This window comes from Urocitellus parryii, chromosome 15 (assembly GCF_045843805.1).
Source record: "Urocitellus parryii isolate mUroPar1 chromosome 15, mUroPar1.hap1, whole genome shotgun sequence".
In the NCBI taxonomy this organism is placed as follows: Eukaryota; Metazoa; Chordata; class Mammalia; order Rodentia; family Sciuridae; genus Urocitellus; species Urocitellus parryii.
In genome coordinates, this window is record NC_135545.1 from 21,292,408 (window position 1) to 21,312,983 (window position 20,576).

The following is a 20,576-nucleotide window of genomic DNA, read 5'->3' on the forward strand; positions in this document are numbered from 1 at the left end:
ATAAATTGATATAACTACTGCAGGAGACTGACAACTTCTACTAAAGCAAGATATTCATATATCCATGGTCCAGCAGTTCCCCTTCTTATCCTGTTCCTAACATAAAAGAGTGTTTATGTCCACCAAAAGACAGCTACAGAGATGTTTATAGCAGCCTTATTCATAATAACTCAAAACTGGAAATATGAGAATAAACAAGAAATTGTGGAGGGGTCATAAAGTGGGATCCTCTACCACAATTGAAAAACCAGCCTCTACCTCAGAGCAAAGCCTGTCCAAGGAAGGGACATCACCTTTGTCCTTGGAAAAACCCACAGAGCACTCCAAGGCACATTCCCACCCTGCTAAGTTGTTTATCTACAAATAACAGGAGAGATCTGCTGCGCCAGGTGTCCCTGACTCAGTCAGGCTAGGTGGGGACCCATAGCAACCCCCTAGCAGCCACCAATCAGCATGAGACAGGGAAATACCTGGGATGCCAGAAGACTCTCCCAGTAGTTTATGGTGGTTGATAACTTGTTGGGAAACCATGTAGTTCAGCACGTACACCCCTCTTGGCTTAAACCAATCAGTTCAAATGAATACCCCTTTTGTACTGACCAATCACCCCTACCCAACTTGTTCCCGCCAGTGAATGTGCAAATCATGTTTTAGAGTTGTTATTTGATTTTCCCGCGGTGTGTGATGATTTGCTAAGAGATGCTATGATGTATGTGGGGGTCCCTGCCTTCTCCAAAGAATGTATAAAACTGCTGCAAACCCTGGGCTCGGGGCCTCTCAGCATCACCAGTTGCTGTGTGTGCGTGCGGAGGACCGAGCTAGCTCGCAATAAACACCTCTTTGCTGCTTACATCAATCTTGGGTCTCTGGTGGTCTTTTGGGGGTCCCGAATTTGAGCATAACACAATGAAGAAAAAAAAAACAAATTACGAATACCCAAAACAATATGGAGGAATCTTACAGACATGGTTGAGCAAAAGAAATCAGAACAAAAAGATACACAAGGTGGGTGATTCAATTTATATGAAGTTAAATTTTAAAAACAGAAAAAAAAAATTAGAATGCCATCCACTTAACCTTTGGAGACCACTGGTGGGAAGAGCTAGAGGGAGCCTACAGGGGTGCTGGAGATCTAGGTGGTGTTTATATACTTGAGTTTATGTGTGAAAAAAATCTCATTGAACTGTATACTTAAGATTTGTGCTCTTAATGGGAGGTAGATTATACCTAAATTTGAAAAGAAAGAAATACGGAGTCCCAAGTAGAAGATAACCAGACAGTTGACTGACTGCCCTCTCTTCTGAACTGTGTGTTCCACCCCATGCTAATTTCTTTGGAGACATTGATTTTCCTAATCACTTTCTCCTTGACCTTTGGAGAGGAGATCAATATGCAGAAACTTCCTGGGCCTGATGGGGGAGGACTCTGGTGCTTTAACAAAGTAAACCCTGGAAGGCTCTCAGCCTTCTTGAATCATTGTTCCCTCTGTTGAGGACTGGGCGGGCTTTGTTTCCCCAAATCAGGTTTGTGTCTGAATTATGTTCCTTTCTAGGCGTTTTGACTCGTGATAATCAACTTGGGAGGCAGCTGACTGAGATGTGGCATTGTTTTTGACTTGAATAGAGGGAACAATCACTGTGGCCATTGTGCTTCTAACTGTTCTGTTTTCATATCTTGGAGCTGCTCATTGTGGGTGGATTTCTCCCTAATTGAATTGAAATCTCCCCTGCTTATGAACAGCCTCATTATTGGGGTGCAAAGACCCCAATCCCTTGCCTGATTCCCTTCCTTGGCATTTCTTGAGAGCTGGACTGTGACTCACCTGATGTAACCTCAGGGACCATGTCTCCATCTGCATGGGTAGAAGATGCTATTGACTCTCCAGACCAAGGTCAGGGGATAGCCTATGCTGGTTGTCCAGATCCCTGTGCTGTACCCATTTCTACAGGGGTCTGACGTACAAAATGAGGCTGAAGGTGGGGAAGAGGAAGGTCCCTAGAATGTGACCACCTGAAGGAGGAATGATAATGCATGGGGAGAGGGGTCACAAGTACCCACCGTACCATGAACTCACTTCCAGCAACTATGAGCATGCTGGTGTTTCAATAAGAAAACAGCAAAATTACTAAAGAGAGGGAGCTCAGGGAGCCTGGGACTTAACAGTACCCCAGAGGGGTCGTGTCAGAAGCCTAGGCCCCCACACAGGACTGGGCGGCCTGACACTCTGCTTTCCCTGTAGTTCCCACAGGGCCGTTCCCGCAGGGCCCTCCCTGCTCTGGCTGAATGGATCTGCTTCAACCCTAACTCTCTGGACCAGCTCCAGCTCAGGCCTTGGGGGAGGAAATGCTCAGGAATTGGCTTATGCCAGCAAGTGGCTAACATGGCTCTGGGCTGGACTGGGAAGGTTCCAAGGCTTAACTTCTTGGGTGGGTGAAGGGGGCACAGACCCCCAGGAGGTTTGGTGGCTGTTTGGAATAGGAAAAAGAACATGGGGGAAATTAAGGGTATTGGTAATCTGCAAACTACATGAAGTTTCCTCGTGTGTACATGTGCCAGAGTCCTGGATCCCTGGGTTTCTACAGTCCTGTGTGGCTGGGGGCAGCTAGAGGAGTCATTTTAGAGTGGCTGTGCTGAGTAAGAGTGGAGGGCAGCCCCCGGGTAGCCTTCTGGGTGCCAAGGAACACTTTTCCTGGCACAAGCCTCCAGTCACTCCCAGGCAGAGTGGGCAGGCACTGCTTGCTGTAAAGCCTACTCTCTGGGGCAGAATGTCTGGCAGGACCCCCAAGCGATACTTCAAGGATTGAAATGTTCCCTTGTTTTGTCCAGAAATGTCTGGCTCTATCTGGGCACTCCCCCAACACCCCTTTCCTTCCCTCCCTGCCTATCTGTTTTGAACATTGGGACATTCTAGTCAGAGCTACACTCTCATGGTGAGGGCAGCCACCAGGAGATAGGATACTGGGGAGGGACTTCAGGAGGACAGAGGAGAATGCCATGGTCAGAACTTCTCATCCTGTCCTGATCCTGCACGTCAGGGTGGGTACACTGCGGTCTCAGTTTCCCAGCCCAAACAATGAAGAAAAGATGGGGAGCAGGCCTGGCATCCTCTTCAAGTTTTCTTTTCTTTTTTTTTAATATTTTATTTATGTATGTATTTATTTATATGCGGTGCTGAGAATCGAACCCAGTGCCTCACATATGCCAGGAAAGTGCCTGGCTGCTAAGCCCCAGGCCCAGCCCCAGCCCCACACCTTCAAGTTTGCATTCCCCTTTTCTGAGTGGGAGCTCCCTGGCTATTCTTCCTTTTTACACTAACTAAAAGGAATAGAGGTTTTACAACGGGGAGTCTGGGAGGAGGAAAGGAGACACAGACAGGTGAGCCTGGGTCTCTGGAAGGGTGGGGCTGGAGGAGTGTGGTGTGCACCCTGGCTCATCCTCCAGGGGACAAGGCCTCTCCCTAGCAGGTCCAGCATAGCCTCCACCATGCTCACCTCTGGGGCATTGCTTCCATTTCCCCATGGCCATAAGGAAGCTCCTCAGGTGCCTGGACACCCCAGGCTCAATTCTCAGCCTGGGTCACCTCGAAGAGTGTGGGAGGGGGCAGAAACAACAGAGGGTCAGGGAGACATCCTAGGGTCTGGCTGGAATGCCTGGGTGCTGTGTTGATGGAGACAGTGACTATATCAGTTTTGGACATGTGGACTTGCGGTCCCTATGACATCTTCTCAACATCCAGAAGAAGCTAGGGGAGGTCACAATGCCACTTTCATAGGTAGCATCTGTAAAATGGCCAGTGGTGCAGGGTTCTGGGCTGGGCAGTCAGGGAGGCTGCAGATAAATGAAAAGTACCCCTTCTCCCAGGAGCCCAGACTCCAAGGCCAGATAACAGAGGATCGCCCAACTGAGGCACTTCATGGAAGGTAGAGGAAGGAAGAGCTGGAGAAGGGTGTTTAAAGTCTCTGGGAGCAAGAGACAAGCCTACCATCCTGTGGCAGTCCAGGAAGTATGCAGAGGGGACGTAGCATCTGTGTTGGGTTCTATAGTGAAGGTCAGAGCCAGGGGAATGTGGGCATGGAGCAGCCCAGAGAAGCCACAGCTTGGATCTCTAGGTTTGGAAAGGCAGACCCCCTTCCTTGCCCCTGCTCTCGGGTTCCACTCCTGGGCATGGTCTCGCTGGGTCTGCTTAGGGTTGAGGCAGAGGACACATGGAGGGTGTGGGCCCCTCCCAGATGGGGAGCTGGATGCAGAGAGAGGCAAGGGCTAAGGAGGCAGCTTAGGGGCAACACAGAGCCTGCTGAGGCTAGGTGTGAAGAGCTCCACATTCAGAGGAGGCCTCTCTCTCCCCTGCTCACAGCCCACAGGGGAGGTCACTTCCTGTAGGCCCAGGTCAAAGCTAAGCCTAGCGGAAGTGGCCACCTTGGTTTGCACTTGTGGCCTGGAGACTTCAGATCCTGGCTGAGAACTGGGTCGGCCTTTCAGTCACTCCACCCTGACTGGCCCCTTAAGTTCTCTGTCACCGTGGTTGAGGCTAAGTGGCTCGGACTTCCTCCTACCACCTCTTTGTGGTTGTGTTCCAGCACAGACTGAAGCAGGGGAGAGGCCAGGCCAGCAGTTCCTCTGATGTCAATCTGGTTGACATCCCTAAGGAAGCCCTTGAACAGGCCAGACACCCGCTGCCTGGTGGGAGTTGGGATGGGCACTTCCTGCCCCTAACTAAATGACAACTCATAGTCAGTGTCTGTCCCCCACCCTGGGCACAGCCTTCCCACTGGCCCTGTTCCTGAAGAGAACATCCAAGGAGCCTCAACAGAGGAGGTTCCAGGGGTAGAGCTCAGTGGCTGATTCATTACTACCCCTCTGCCTCAGTGTTCCCAGCCCCATTTCTTACTTGATTTATTCATTCACAAATGTTTAGTGTCAGGGACAGGATAGGATGGTTAACAAAAATCCTAGTGTCCCATTCAATGGTTGATGGGCATCTAGGTTGATTTCATGTCTTACCTGTTGTGTATAATCATGGGTGTGCAACTGTCTTTTGGGGATGTTGACTTCATTCCCTTTAGATGTATACGTGGATGTGGAATTGCTCGGTCATATAGTAGATCTGTTTTTAATTTTGTGAAGAACTTCCCATTGCTCTCTCTAAATGGTCGTACTAAACTCTCAGAGAGTTTCTTTTTCTCCATATTTTCACCAGAATTTTTTTACAGTAGCTCTTCTAAAAGGGGTGAGATACCATCTCATTATAATTTTGATTAGCTTTTCCCTGATAGCTACTGATATTGAACATTTTTCTTGTACATTTGTAGTTCGTTTTTTGGAGAAGTATCTATTCAGATCATTTGTCCATTTTTAATTGGATTATTTAGGGTTTTTTTTAAAATTGTTGTTGGTTTTCAAGTTCCTTACCTATTCTAGACATTAACCCTCTGTCAGATGGATAGTTGGCAAATATTCTCTGCCATTCCATAGTTTGTCACTTCACTGTGGATTATTTCCTTTGCTGTGCAGAAGCGTTTTAGGTTGATGGAATTCCATTTGCCTGTCTTGTTTTTTGTTGGATGTGCTTTTGGGATAATATACAAAAAAATTATCACCTATACTAATGTTCTGAAGTGTTCCCCCTATGTTTTCATCTTGAAATTTTATCCTTTGGGGTCTTATATTAGCAAACAAACAAAAAAAAGAGCGTGAGCCCCAGGGTTCTTGGAGACCATGCTTCTCTGATAAAGCCCTTTACCCTTGAGGTGCAACCAAATCCCACCTCACCAGGAAGCCCTCCAGGCTGTTGTAGGAAATCCTTCCTCTGCTCCGCCTTTCCCTCTCTCAGGGCTCAGGTGGTTCCTCCTTTGGCCTTAGGAGGGCCTTGTGTGACCTGGCTCTGCTTTCCTGGACCCAGCCCACAGTGGCAGTAATGGCAGTTAACACCACCAGGAGCCAGCACCATCATCACGGAGGGACAAGGTTCTTGGGGTCCTGCCTCCCTGTCCTCTGGAAGGTTAAGAAAACTTGATTTCTGAAAATCCCAACAGTCAACACTCACAGGTTGGAGCCACTTGATTAAACCCTTGTAAAGGCCTCCCTTTGAGTATTTTTTTTTTAAAGAGAGAGTGAGAGAGGAGAGAGAGAGATAATTTTTAATATTTATTTTTTAGTTCTCGGCGGACACAACATCTTTGTTGGTATGTGGTGCTGAGGATCGAACCCGGGCCGCACGCATGCCAGGCGAGCATGCTACCGCTTGAGCCACATCCCCAGCCCCCTCCCTTTGAGTATTGCAGAAACATTGCTCCCCTGCTGAACTCTAAAGGGAGGCCTGTCTGCCACCTGTCCCCAAATGTCCTGGGGCCACAGCTGCCACTTCATTTTCCACTTGGAGCTGCTCCTCCCATCTGGGCTGGTTCTTCCTGCAAGGGCAGTTCAGGTAATGGTCAAGCAGGTGGTGGCAGAGGGGCTCCAATGCCCCTCAGATACCTGGGCCTGGCCCTCAGACCCTCTCCCCTGTCCCTCTGCCTCTTACAAGAGACGGGGCAAAGCAGGCCTCTTCCAGGGATCTGATGCTGCCTGCAAGAAGGATCGACTTCTGGCAGAGACATAGATCCGTGCACAGTTGGAAGGACAGATTTGAGAGTGGTGGGTGCGACAACTTAGCTGGCAGGACAGTTGGTTCCTGTGTCCTCGCCAGGCCTTGCAGGAAAGCCTCCAGGCAGCAGAGACAGACCTGGATCCTGCCCAGCAGGCCCAGTGCTCCTGCCAGTCATAGAGCTCCATTCTAGGGAAAGTGAACATCTGTAATGAGCAGAGGTACTGAAGTCCATCCTGAGCACCCCTGATCCCCCTTGGCCTACGGGCAGGGTGGTGGCCAAGAAGAAAAGTCAGCTGTGTGGCCTTGACTAAGGACAACTCCCAGCACCTCACATGACCTTCCCCACCTGAGAATGCTACTGACAATGACACCCACCAGCAAGATAGGCCCAGCACCTGTACTGTCTGGCCAAAGCAAGCTGTTTGCATCTGCTCCCAGAGGTACACCCCTCTCTGGAAACAGGGAGAGGCTGGCCTGACCCTTGACATAGGCTGGCTGAGGAAGTTATCTCTAGGAAAACAAACCTGTTAGGACTTGGAGACAGTCTCAGGCAGTGCCTTTTTTCCCAGGCTCATATGGTGGGTCCACAGCTTATATTTCAAGAGGAGCCGATTTCCTGCTAGTATGGTCCCCTCTCTGCTTCACAGGCTGGGGCCACTGATCATCACTCCACTTCACACTGGCCCGGAGCAAACATCCAGCCCTAATAGTCATTTTGCTTTCTAGCACTCCCTCTTTTGTCACCCAAGAGGCTAGATATATTTTTTTTTAACATCTCAGCATAACTGAACAGGGGCCAACCCTTTAGGAGGAGTTGAGGACAGAAGGGAGGACAGTTAAGGCCTTCTGTCCACTGCCACAGGCAGAAACAGCTGCAGAGGTGGCCTTGATGGAGTGTGGTCTCCCCCTTTGGTAATTCCAGGGAAAGTTCAAGGCCACAGGGTCCCCATGAGTGCCCATCTCCACTCTCTCCTCCCCGTCCATCTGCACACAGTATTAGGGCAGACTCTCAAAAGCTTCCCCCAAGCTGGCCCTACCACTCTCTGGCCCCAACTCCAGCCACACTGCTCCAGAATACAGGGCTCCGTCCTCAGAGCCCTCACACTTGCTATTCCGTCTGCCTTTAACAACATCTCTCCAAATGATATCACCCCTTTCTTCCTAGTCATTGTGACCTCAGCTCTTCAGAGTACTGCCCCTCCTCCCTGCACCCGGTACTTACACTGTCCTGAGTGTTGTGCCTGACTCCTCTCTATGCCCAAAGAGCCTTGAGAGGCAGGACCTCATCCATCTCACTCATAGCTGTGTCCTTACCACCTGGTAGGGCCTACAGCAAACATCAATAAGCAAGTCACCATGAATGAGAGCTCTCCAAAGGTTGTTGGCCATCCTGAGTCCTTGTGTCCTTAAAGACCCCAATGCCTTGGAGCTCAGGGAAGCAGCAGCTCTACCCTGTCCATTGGGAGAAGGAAACAGGCCTGAATCCTGGGCTGAGGGCCCAGCCAGCACTTTCCAACTCCAGACCCTGTAGTGCCACATGGCACTCAGCCAGCTTGTCCTGCCTGCCCAGGGTCCTGACACTGTGACCACTTTGGCAGGCAAGTGGAGGAGGCTGGTGGTGCTTGAGATCAGCTGTGGGCCATCCCCTTTCCTGCCCTTTAGATCCTGAGGGTTTCCAGACAAGAGAGGTTCCAGGGGAGTGGGGCTGTGAACCAGAGGCCAGTACTAGAGCTGATACCCCCTACCCTGCCACCAGTCCAGGGGGAAGGGGTGGGGCTGCCTGACCTAGATTTCTAAGAGCACCAGATGTGTCTTCAGGAAGCTGCCTCTTACCCTGTGACCTGTCTGGCCTCGTGCCGTCTGCTTAGGCAGAACAGCCTGAACCAGTCTGTGTGGTTGAGAGAGGCCACAGAGGGAAAGGGCCTGCAAATAAACAAGACCTTCTTGGAAGCTCCTCTGAGCCTCCCCCAAACCTGGTCACTCTGCCAATATAGGGAGGGTCACAGGCAAGTGCTGGGTGAACCCCACCCCAAAGTGTGATTGCATGTCAACAGCAGGCCTTACTGTCCCAATATGGTCCATGGGAGCTGGGCCTGAGCTGCTGAATCAGAATCTGCACCAACTTGACCTTTGAGGCTCTGTTTGCATGTGATATGTGAGAACCGGCCCAGAGAGGACACACTGCATTGGGGAAACAGATGGTGGGGTTTCAACAGCAAGCTTGGTGGGCTGGGAGTAGCTTTTTCCAACCCCAAAGTCACCACTTGTAGCTGACAGGGACCCCACTCTAAGAGAAGTCAAAGAGGCACTGGGGAAAGACTGACACACAGGAATCTGCAGGAGTCTGTCTTAAAGGCCCTGCAGCTCCTGCCAGTGTCTGGATCAGGTATCAGGAGGTTGGCATTAAATTTTCAGGCTCACTTCACTCTGAGCAAGGCTAGTAGCTGCACTCGGGGCTCAGTTTCCTCATTAGATGGCACCACCTCCAGTGGCCAGAGAGGAGAATGCATGGGAGAGAGGTAGAGCCAGACAAATGGCTCCTTGTTTCCTTTAGTCCAACCATTGAGATAATCTACACCAAAGTTTACAGAGCTATGGGCACCGGGCCACGGTCACAGCACCCAGATGGGTCTGTGTCCTTGGAGAACTCACCGGGGCAAAGTGTAGTGTGAATGTCTGTCTCTACAGGGCTGCAAGCATTCCCAGGGTGCCCAGCGAGGTAGACAGTTGTTGATTTTTGCCACCCACCCCCAGCATTGTTTTAGCCCCCAATTGAGCCATGTCTGAAACAAGGCCTTTGCAATCACGTAAGTCAGTAAACCTTTTTATTAGTAAGTCAGTCTGGAAAGGGTTTCCGTCATTGCAATGGAAGAATTCTAACAGAAAACACTAATTTCATTGGCTGCAGGGAGAGATGGGGACAGGATATAAAGAACTGGAAGGAAGGAAGACAGGCAGAGTCCTTATCAGGCTGCCCTAGGCAGCAGTTCTCTTGCCTGGCTTAGGTGAGTACCCACACCTGGACTGGCAGGGCCAGGTGGGCACCAGCATGCTGGTGGGCAGGCCTTGGTTTCCTGAAGGCATTCCTTAGATTCATGCTCTTCCTTGGGGTAGGCTTGTCCAAGGGTGTTAGGGTGAGGTTCTGCAGCTCAGGCCTTAGTGCAGTGGACCCTCACTATCATCCTGTTTTCCCTTTGTGTTCTTTATCCCTCTCTGGTCCCTAAATGTCTGGGGCACTCCAGGTGATATAAATTCAAGGGATTGTCCGAAGCTGCAGCTGTAGCACGTAGAGTTGAAAATGGCATTTATTCCTAAGAGGTCTAAGTGTTCTGGGGCTTGTTAAATGGAAAGTAGAACTGAGTGGGCCTAAGGGAATGCCAATGTCCAGCAAAAAGGCACTGGGAATCCCGAGGGAAAGAGCCATCCCTACCTCTGCCCACCATGGGGCAAGGGCCCAGGGTGCCAGGCAGCTCAGGAACTGACCTCTTAGGGGTCTGAGCAATGGAGCTGGCTTGGATGCAAAAGTTCTGCAGGCCAGGGTCAGCTGTGGAAGGCTGACCAGGAGACACCTGAAGTGTAGAACTCCACGTGGCTGGGCCAGTCACCATCCCTACTGCCCTCCCTGTCCTCATCGGAGTCATCGTCATCTCCACTGGATGCTCCACAGAAAGCCCCACCCAGGTGGGCCAGCTGTCCTGGGGAGCCCCTGTCCTGTTCTGCCTCTTCTTCCTTCCGCTTCTGGGCAGCCAGCTCTCGGTAGCAGAGGCTGCAGACCCGAAGCGGCTTAGGTGAGAGGCGTGGTAGCAGGAAGCGCTCTCGGGAGCACTCAGCACAGACCACGAAGCCACACTTGCGGCAGTGGTGGCGCCGGGTTAGGGCCGAGAAGCGTGTCTGTGTGCAGCGCATGCAGATGTCCGTGGCCTTGTCAGGGATCCAGGGTGCTGCATGCTCTGTGGTGGGCTGGCGGCCTGTGGCCAGCAGCTGCCGCCGCACACACTCCTCAATGTGACTGATCCACTCCTGGCGCTCTGTAGTGGAGGCAGCTGACACCACAAAGGACTTCTTGGCTGTCTTGATCATCCAGCGGTTCTTGGCCTGCAGGGTCTCTGGCAGTGGCTCCAACGTCACCTCCTCCAGTGGAATAATATGCTGGCTGCGGTACTTGCGCTTGTTGAGCACGATGCTGCCATACACCAGGATGTCATTGAAGAGGAAGAAGATGCGTGGTTTGGCCTTCTTGCGGCACTCCTTGGTCAGCACGCCCTCACCTAGCAGCACCCGGCCTGGCAGGGCCAGTGGCTGCCCTGATGTCCCAAAGCAGCTCTCCACTGCTGCGATCCGCTGGCTGTTGATCTCTGTGTTGGCCAAGTGGTCCACCATCTTCTCCAGTGGCTCAGCTGTAGGAGACAGACAAGGAGGCATCAGCATCCCCAGGCATAGCTATATTTGGGTACTGAGGATCAGAACCACACTGCTCACCTTCAACTCATCAAACCAGACAACTTAGTGTCCTACTGGGCCCCAGCAAGCCCGCCTGTCTAGCCACCCAACCATAGAAACTCACCACCCCAGAAGCCAGCCCTGATATGAGGAGTATAAGAAATTATGCAGAGGTAGCTGCATATGATGGCTCATGCCTGTAATCCCAGCTGAGGAGTAGAGGCTGAGGCAGGAGGATTACAAGTTCAAAGCCAGTCTCAGCAACTTAGCAAGTTTCTAAGCAACTTAGCAAGACCCTACCTCAAAATAAAAAGTAAAAAGAGGGCTGAGGATGTAGCTCAGTGGTTAAGCACTCCTGGATTCAATTCCTGGTACCAAAAAAAGAGGGAGGGGGGGGGGAAAGAAAGAAAAGAAATTATCCAGAGGTGAAGGGGAATTCCCCAATAAGAGGACTATAAAGGCCAGTCAGGGATGGAAGGCAGCAATGAATGGGCTACTAAGCAGGCTATTGCTGTGGGCAATGGAGGATCAGTGCCTACTGGGGGATCTTAGAAGATAGGGTGAACATGCTTCAATAGGGTCCACCCAGGGACAAAAGACTAAGAACCTGGGAGAGTGAACCCAACTCCTGTCTGCTGTTCCCAGGGCATCTGGGGCTGCCTCTCAGCTGGAAGGATGCAGATACACATACTGGAACAATGCATCCCAGGCACATGGTGTTTGGGATCCCAACCAATCACAGACCTGCAACTGCCTCATTGATTCAGGGTGTTCAGTGGTTACCACCATTATCACAGGTACCAGGTGCTGAGTGCTCCCTCTGTGCCAAGCATGACTTTATCTCAGTTCTTATACAAACCCTAGAAGGTAGGTTACCTTTACCTTTATAGGAGGGAAACAGATTGCTAGTAAGTGGGGGGCCACATATCTGGCACCACACCCAGCCTTCCACCATGGGGTGTAAAGACCACCCGAGCCCCTGTGCTCATGCACCAAACACTAAGTGTTGGTGGCCTGGGAGCTCATCACAGCTCCATTCACACACCTTCCCTCTGAGCCCACCAGACTTATAGCTCTGAAGACCAGCTGAATGCTGTCACTCTCTAGGCCAAGCCTTTGGTCCTGGCCTCTTGACTGAGCTATAAACATGGATTTCCTCCTGTCCATCTAATAAGTTCCTCAAATTCAGCTCAGTTTTCCCCCAAAGCCTGTTGCTCTCAGCTTTTCTTCATAGTTGGAATCACCATTCACCTGTGTTTCAAAATCCAAATCTAGAACTCAGTCTTTAATTTCCTTTGTACCATGAACATTCAACCCACGAGTGATCCTCATCATCTTCATCTTGCAAATCTGGCCAAGTCAGCACACAATGCTACCACTGTGTTGACAGCAAGATGCTATTGTCTGGAACAGACCGTACCATATCAGCTTCTTCCTGTGACCAGCTCTTAGTTCCTAAACCCCTTTCAGAAAGGTTCTCCCTGAACCCCACTTCAGATAGCCTCTCCTCCAGCCAAGGACAGGGAATGGAAGACTGTGGTCTGAGGGTTAAATTTGGTTCACAGCCTGTTTTTATAAATAAAATTTTATTGGAACACAGCCATGCTCATTTATCCGCCATGGTCTATGGCAGCTCTCATGCTGCAATGACTGAGTTGAGTAGTGGTGATAGAGACCATATGGTTACAAAGCCTAAAATATTTACCGTCTGGCCTTTTACAGAAAAAGTTCACTGATGCCATTATCATCATTACTATTATTATTTTGTCTCCACATCAGGACCTGGTCTTTTCTTGTCTATTCATTATTTGCTTATGTATTTTCTGTGTCTCCCACTTAATTTTTAGCTCCATAAGAAGACTTTTCTTGTTTACTGTTGTGTCACCAATTCTTGAAAGTGTGTCCTTGCACACAGTAAGTACTTCATAAGTGAGTGGCAAATGACTCAACCTTTCTAAAGCTCCTGAAGACCACTACATGTGATTCAACTGCAGGGGAAGCAGATGAGAGCTAACCTCATATGCATGTCCTTGGCCTTGCTGATCACAAACATACTATTTCTGAGTCACCAAGCTGCAATTCTATAAGTCAGACCACCTGTGGGAATCCAGAGCAGGGCCTCAATATGGGGGCTGGAGGCATTGTGCAAGAAGAAATGCTGGGTCCCTTGAGCCATGTTTTACTTGCCTCTTCAGGTCACAAGATGCCCTGAAAAGTGCTGCCCACACCACCTTATATAAGAACTGCTATTTTTAGTTTGCAAACCTAGAGGATTATCAGTGACACTCTGAGCCATCCTGCCATGACTGAGCACCAGATCCCTGGCTGATGGACAATTTTGCAAAAACAAGAACCATATCTCTTAACATTCCAGAGTGCCACCTCCAAGTTCCACCAGGCTGTGGGCTGGGAGCCCTGGGATGTTTGGATAATTTCTCTACATAAATGAGTCAGAATAGAGCAGAGGAGGGAGACTCAAAAAGGACAGTGACTACTGTGTGGCAGAGACAACTGAAGGCCCTTACGAGCAAGGTCTATCCAAACAATGAATACGCAGATCAAAATGAGCTAATGGCAACACATAAAGAGTGAAAAAAGGGAACCTCAGAACAGTGTATGTCATGGGACGCCAGGTGTGCAGAAGCTGCATAACATCTAAAAAGTTGTTTGACTGTTTTTTTGCCAGACATGCATAAGTTACTTTTTAAAAATTTTTTAATTTATTTTTTTACTTATATATGACAGAGGAATGCATTACAATTCTTATTACACATATAGAGCACGATTTTTCATATCTCTGGTTGCATACAAAGTATATCCACACCAATTTGTGTCTTTATACCTGTACTTTGGATAATAATGATCATCACATTCCACCATCATTAATAACCCCATGCCCCCTCCCTACCCCTCCAACCCCTCTGCCCTATCTAGAGTTCATCTGTTCCTCCCATGCTTCTTCTTCCTATCCCACTATTTAACCAATCCCAAAAAACCAAATGCTGAATGTTTTCTTTAACATCTAAAAAGTTTTTAAAAAATGCATGAGAATAAAAACAGATGGTAGGGAGCCTCATTAGGATGGCTACTATTTAAAAAAAATAATAACAAGTGGTGGTGAGGATGTGGAGAAATTGGAAATCCTGTGCACTGTGGTGGGAATACAGACTGGTGTGGCGTCTGTGGAAAACAATATGGAGGTTCCTCTAGAAATTAAAAATAGAATTACCATCTGATCCAGGAATCCTACTTCTGGGTTTCTATCCAAAAGGACTGAGAGCAGAGACTTGAAGAAATATCTCACTCCCATACTCAACACCATCATTCACAATAACCAAGAAGTGGAAGCAACCCAAGTGCCCTCAGCAGATGAATGGGTAAACATAACGTGGTCCATACATATAATGGAATATTATTTGGCTTTAAAAAGGAAGGGAATTCTAATGCATGCTACTGCATGAATGAATCTGGAAGATATGAAGTGAAATAAGATAGTGATAAGATAGCAAATATTGCAGGATTCCACTTAGATGAAGTATCTAAAGTGGTCAGATTGATAGACAGAAAACGGTTGCCAGGGGTCATGGGCATTGTGGGAGTTTCTAATGGGCCAGAGTTTCAATTTTAAAAGATGAAAAAGTTCATTTTTTTCACAACAGTGGAAATATTTAACAGTACAGAACCACACATTTAAAAATGATTAAGATGGTAAAATGAAACCAAGGCCAGGAGAAAGTGACCTTGGGGAAGGGGATCTAGATGTGACCAGGAATGGGGTGGGGGTGTCCTCACATAGGATTTCACCTTTATCTGTGTTTTATTTATTTTGTTAGAAAAAGGCAGCAACAAATGTGATGAAATCCAATACCCATCAATTCCAGAAAGTAAAAACATTTCTTTTTTTTTTTCATTTTAATTTTAAAGTCCTTCAAAAGAATAAAATGATAGGACAACATCTGGATCAAGTTCTGGGCTCTACAGGCTGGAGACAGTGAGTGGAGCCAGGCAGGCCTCTCAACGGGACACTAGGCTGAGTCTGGCAAGGAGATGGCACAGCATGGGGACCTAGGCATCTGTGGGAGATGCCAGGAGCCCTGAAGAAGGAAGACCACGTTTTCCCCCAGTACCCTGGTGTGTCAAGAAGCCTGGTGCCAGCAGAACCCTGCCACCGCTCTAGAACAAAGCCTAGCACATTCAGCGTGGAGTCAGAGTGGCTCTGAGCTTGGAGGACAGGAGGCTCTTACCCAGCCCTGTGGGGATTGGTGCACTCCAGAGGCTGGCTTGCCCAGGTCCACCTCCCACAGACACAGCCCACAGAGGAAGTGAAGAGCAGTACTCGGGGAGGGCAGAGCTGTGGGCAGAGGTGTCTAGCTGCTGGCAGCAAAATGTGGGCCATGAAGGGCAGGATTATCTGGTGCTGGATGAAAGGGGCCTGGGCCCAAGTTGTCCTGTCCCCACACACTGAACACAGCAGCCAGAGGGGTCTCATGCCCCTCTCCTCTGTGAGCCTACAGAGGGTCTGAGGCTGGGCAGGGGACCAGGCAGACTATGTCCTCCCTGGTGGCTCCCCAACATTTGCCCACACTCCTAATGCAACCGTAGCTTCGTGCACTGGTTAGATGTGACCTGAAGGCTTTTCTTGGTAAATAGGCAGCCCTGAGTCAGATGGGAAATCCTCTTTTATATTGTTCTTGCCAGAGAAGTAAACCACCCTCAGGATAGAGGAGGAGAGAGCTGAGTCCTGTCCCATTCACTTAGGACAAGTCGGCCTCAGGAAGACAATGAAAACGGACCCTTCTGGCAGCATCTGGGCCTTGGAAAATACTTGTGCCAACCCCAGCTTGGCACCCAGGCCACTGACAGAGGGACTGACACTGCTGCAGGGTCAGGGAGTCTGGTAGACAGGGCAATGAGCAGACCCACATCGTCCCTGGAGGTTCAGAAGGGTGGGGGCTCTGGGCTCTGTGATCCCACCACTTTAACAAGGGCTGAAGGTGCTCACAGTGAGTGCTAGGCTTGGGAGCCACATCCTGAGAGTCACAGGATGGCTGTGGATTCTGTGTGGCTAGCGCTCTGTGCATGATAGTTGAAGAGTGATGAGAAATCTAAAATGGGGAACTGAAAATCCATACCAAATCTGGTCCTCTGGCAGCTTTTCCAAATACAGTTGTTTTAGAACACGGCCATGTGCAACACACTGCATGGCTTGCAAAACCTAAAAATATTTACTGTCTGGACCTTTATGGAAAAGGTTTGCTTCTCTCTAATTTATACCACCACATACTATAAAATGCATAACATACCTACTCCAAGGATCTACCCGATAAACCACACTGGGTTCTGTCCTGATGGAACCCATCTTCTCCTATTGCCCACTTGGGATATAGTTTTTGAGATTACTGAGAGATGTCTGAGGGCCCGAAACCTTGGAAAGTAATAGCCTTTTGGTCTTTCTCTGGGCTTCCTGACTGGGGCCCCACTTTCCCTCCAGGGACCTCAGCCCCAGTCAGGCCCACCCCACCTGACATTACTTTGTGATGTGTCCTGATATCTTACAAGTGCCATGCACTATACTAGGCATCCCTTATAGCAGGGAGTTAGAGACCAGGCCCTTCAATAATGTACTTCCTGGTGGGGAAGCCAGACTAGAAGTGACTCCACAAGGTGTTTTCTGAGAGCCAGTGCTAAGTGCTATGCAGAAAAGGTTCTGCAGAGGGACTGGGGCAGGTGGGGATTAGGAAAGATCTGTGAGGAAGTTACCTCACTGCAACCTGAATATAAGGAAGAAGCCAGTCAAAGTCAAAGATCTGAGAAGTTTTCTAGTTATAGGAAACAGCTCAAGGTGGAGAGTAAGAGAGCCACAGAGGAAGAAGCAATGGGGCCAGGGTGAAATGTAAGGTGGCAGGGGCCAGCAGGGGTCATCCTGCAGGCCTACAGATCAAGGTGAGGATTTGATTTTTCTCCAAGGGCATGAGGGGAGGCCCAAGATCCAAGTTTCCTCTCCTTCCAGAGGGGCTGCCCCTCAGCTTTGTCCAGCCCTGTGCTTTCTAGAAAGTTCTCCAGGAAAAGACTAGTAATAAGGAAAATGAACTGAAGGTGCCGTTTACGCAGTGCCTACAGCTTGCCAAGCACAAGTACATTACATGTATTATCTTATTTAATCCTCACAAAAGGCCAGTCAGAGAAGTACCACCCACTGGTACTACCATCACTGCCCAAAGTCCTTGTGAGTGGCCAGGGAGCCCAAATTAAAATTGGCCAAAACAGCCCTGAACTGCTGAAGGGTGCTTTCAATCAAGACAGAATCAGAAATCCTGAAGTCCAGAGATTGGGGCTCCTCTCCAGATGCCTGACTTTTCCATTCTCAACACACACACACACACACACACACACACACACACACACACACCTGAAAAGGTTCATCAGCTTGGTTGGGTTGTCCTACCCTCCAGCTCGCACTGGCAAAACCCCCTTCCTTCCTTGGGACAGGTCGGTTTGCAGAGGTCCCTTTGCTCTGCTGTGCTGCCTTGTCCCTGTCTTGGCAGCCCTGGTAGGATAGGCCGGATGCAGGCTGAAGTCAGCCATCTCAGCTGACACAAACGTCAGTGGGAATTACCTGCCAAGCAGAGGCTGACCCCAGTACTAATCCTTCCACCATCCTGACCTCCACCCTCCGGCTGGTGAGATAACAGCTTTGTTCAAATTCCAAAAGCCTTTCCCTCCGGCAGTGGAGAAAAAGTTTCAGGGTGACTCCAAATTTCAGTTTTCCCACCTGCAAAGAGGGCTGGTGACACATCTCCCCTATCCTTCACGTGTTCTACAGAAAGGAAAGCAGACTCCCCAGGCCATTTCTGCCTCTGTGGGTCTGCCTCAATAACTTCCTTTGACAATTCCCACCAAGAGTCACAAACCCAAACCCGTCAGGGGCCAGCTGTCTCCTAAATATGAGGCCAGCGAGGACCCGGACAGGCTGGAAAGCACTGTCACTCTGCTCTCCTCCCATCCCACCCCGAAGTCCACCCCTGTAGCAGTCCCAGCCACGTCTCCTGAACCCTCAGATCGAGGTCAAGAAGTGCGGCCGCAAAGGCGGCATGAGGACATAACTTGGCAAAACATGACCAGACCGAGATTTCCTGCAGTACCAGGGTGCGCTGGGACGCCCCAACTCTCATGCCTCCCGCAACGCCGCCTCCCCCCCACCCGTACCCTACCTGCCCTCACCCTCAACTGTGGAGAGGCCACAAGCCCTGCCCTGCCCTGCCCTGCAAGCCACAGTGAGCCTCTGCTCCGGGCCAGAGTCCGAGGAGCCCTGGATGCGCGCCGTGCCCCGCCCGCCTAAGCCCCGGGAATCAAACAGCATGAAGGCGACTGGAGGAAAGCCCACCTACTCCGCAAGCCATAACCGGGCCGGGGTTTGGGTGAAGGCTTACCTCCTCGGCCCGGGGCTCCGCGCGCCCCACGCCCCGCGCCCTGCAGCGAGATGGCCCAGCAGCCCGGCCCGCCAGTCCCCTCTCTGCCGCTGGGTTGGGCTGGCCAGCTCCGGCCAATTGCCTCGCTGCCCATGCCTCGGCGTTCCAACTCCCTTGACACGCCCTCCCGCGGGCAGCTCGACCTATCGGAGCCACGGAGCACAGACGAGGGCGGAGCCAGCGCGAGTCTCCGAGAAATGTGTGCAACTTGGTCTGCGGTCAGCGCTCGCGGCAGGCAGGTCCTGGGGGCCGGCTTCCCCGTTTGCACCCCCACTTCACCAGTTTCCCTTTCTTCGTGTCGCCTCACTCCACACTCGGACAGATGGCACCCTGCTGAAGACTCAGTCCAGGGCTCCCCGCCCGGATGTAGAGGGGCCCTCATCGCTGGGTAATGAGGGATGGGACACTGGTGGCACGAATGAGTGAGAAGCTCGTTTGGGCAATATCATGATGCCGCTGGTCGTTCTCTGCGCTTCGAAGCTTGTATATAGTCGTCTTTCCCCAGTAACCCTGAGAGATGATCATAATATTAAAAACCAGCAGCATTTTTAAAAACTCAACTTTTTTATAGTGGGAAATTTCAAACACCGAAGGAAGGAATGGTGGTCTCCGTGTACCCATCACACGCAGCTGAACGTTAGCAAGTTAGGCCACTCCTTGTTTATCCCGCTTCCTGGCCTCTGCAGACACTCAAAATGAAATGACAAGTCCTCAGGAGGCACGTCTCTCAGCCTGCTGGTGGCCTCCTCCCAACTCACCCCTCCTATTGGCTTCTTCCAGTTCCTCAGAGCCTCAGGGTTCTCCCACCTCCAAGGCCCTTTGCGCTTCCTCTGCCTCTATCAGGTCTTACTGGCACCTCCTCAGAGAAGCTTCCCTGGCTCCTAGCGCAGTTCCTTGCTTCACCCATTACCCTCCACTACCTCAGGTAGTTGTCTGTGTTTGTTTATTTTGTTGTTGTTGTTGTTGTTTTCCCCAACCTGAAGTCATGTTTGGGGGTCACTTGTTTACATGTTTGTGGACTGTCTTCCCTACCTGGCTATGAGCCCCAGGGACACCTTGCTCACTCCTCTCTCCGGGGCTGAGATTCAGCCCTTAGTTGGAAGGCTCAATGTCTGTTCTTTCCCTCTAGTTTGTGTTGTCAAATAAGACAGAGCCTGGGCACCTGGAAGAAGAGCAAGAGGTGACAGTTGGAGGAAGAGCTGATCTGGCTCCAGGACCTTGGTGCCGTGGCCAGACTCTCTTCTCAGCTGGGCCTCCATCCTTGAGGGCAGCTAGCAGGCAGGAGCAAGGTGCCCAGCTCTCCCTGGAGATCTGGGTGAGGCTGTGAGGGAGGCTCAGTGCTGCCCAGAGAAGGGAAAGTGGGGAGGGGAGGAAGAGGGAGGAGGTCAAGAGAAAGAGGAGGAAAGGAGGTGATAAGCAAGTGAGAAAGCCACCAGCTGTGGCCTTGGAGAGCTCCCTCATTGATCCCCTGCCCTCCACCCTTGCCATTACCTTCATCAGCAAGTACAGCCTGTACTGAGCATCCAAAAGAAGCCATAGTGTTGTAGGTAGACCATGGGATGATCGTGATCCAATCACCTTTCTTTCTGTCCTGCAAAATATTTAAACATTTAAACATTCATTGCCATTTCATATTGGTAGAGTTCACATAAAAATTAGGATTTCCATCTTCTCTAAAATGAGAGGGTTTAAAAATGCTGGTTGTCATCTCCATAGCAAGCTGTCCCCAGATGGGGTTTGTGTTCCCCCATCCACAACAGTCCTACCAACCTCTGTGGTTTCCCCCTCAGCCTGCTCTACCCACTCATGTACTCCCTGTGAATAAGCATTTGAATTCATGAGTCCTAGTGATGTAGCTGGACCTGTCCATCATGCAGAGGAGAAAGAGACAATGTCTGAAACCCTTCAGCCTGGGTTATAACCAGGAGGGTAGCTGGGACATTGAAACACGAGGATGTGCTGTCCCAAATGTACACACTGCTTGTGTGGAGGGGACTTCAGGCTAGCCTTCAAGGCCATGCTTGAGGGCTGCCTCGGTGCTCAGATTCCCCACCTCCCTTGCAAGGGAAGGGTGTCCTTAG

The 20,576-nt window shown here is 50.3% G+C and overlaps 1 protein-coding gene across 1 annotated transcript; it reads right to left on the reverse strand.

Annotated features, from left to right (window-relative positions):
• Positions 1 to 9,394: 9,394 nt before the first annotated feature.
• On the reverse strand, positions 9,395 to 18,610 carry Plekhf1 (pleckstrin homology and FYVE domain containing 1). Its single transcript, XM_026391204.2, has 2 exons — positions 18,457 to 18,610; positions 9,395 to 10,983 (listed from the first exon to the last, which is right to left on the reverse strand). Exons 1-2 carry the CDS (start codon positions 18,587 to 18,589, stop codon positions 10,127 to 10,129), a joined length of 990 nt encoding a protein of 329 aa, XP_026246989.2. The 5' UTR covers positions 18,590 to 18,610; the 3' UTR covers positions 9,395 to 10,126.
• Between the last annotated feature and the right edge of the window lie 1,966 nt (positions 18,611 to 20,576).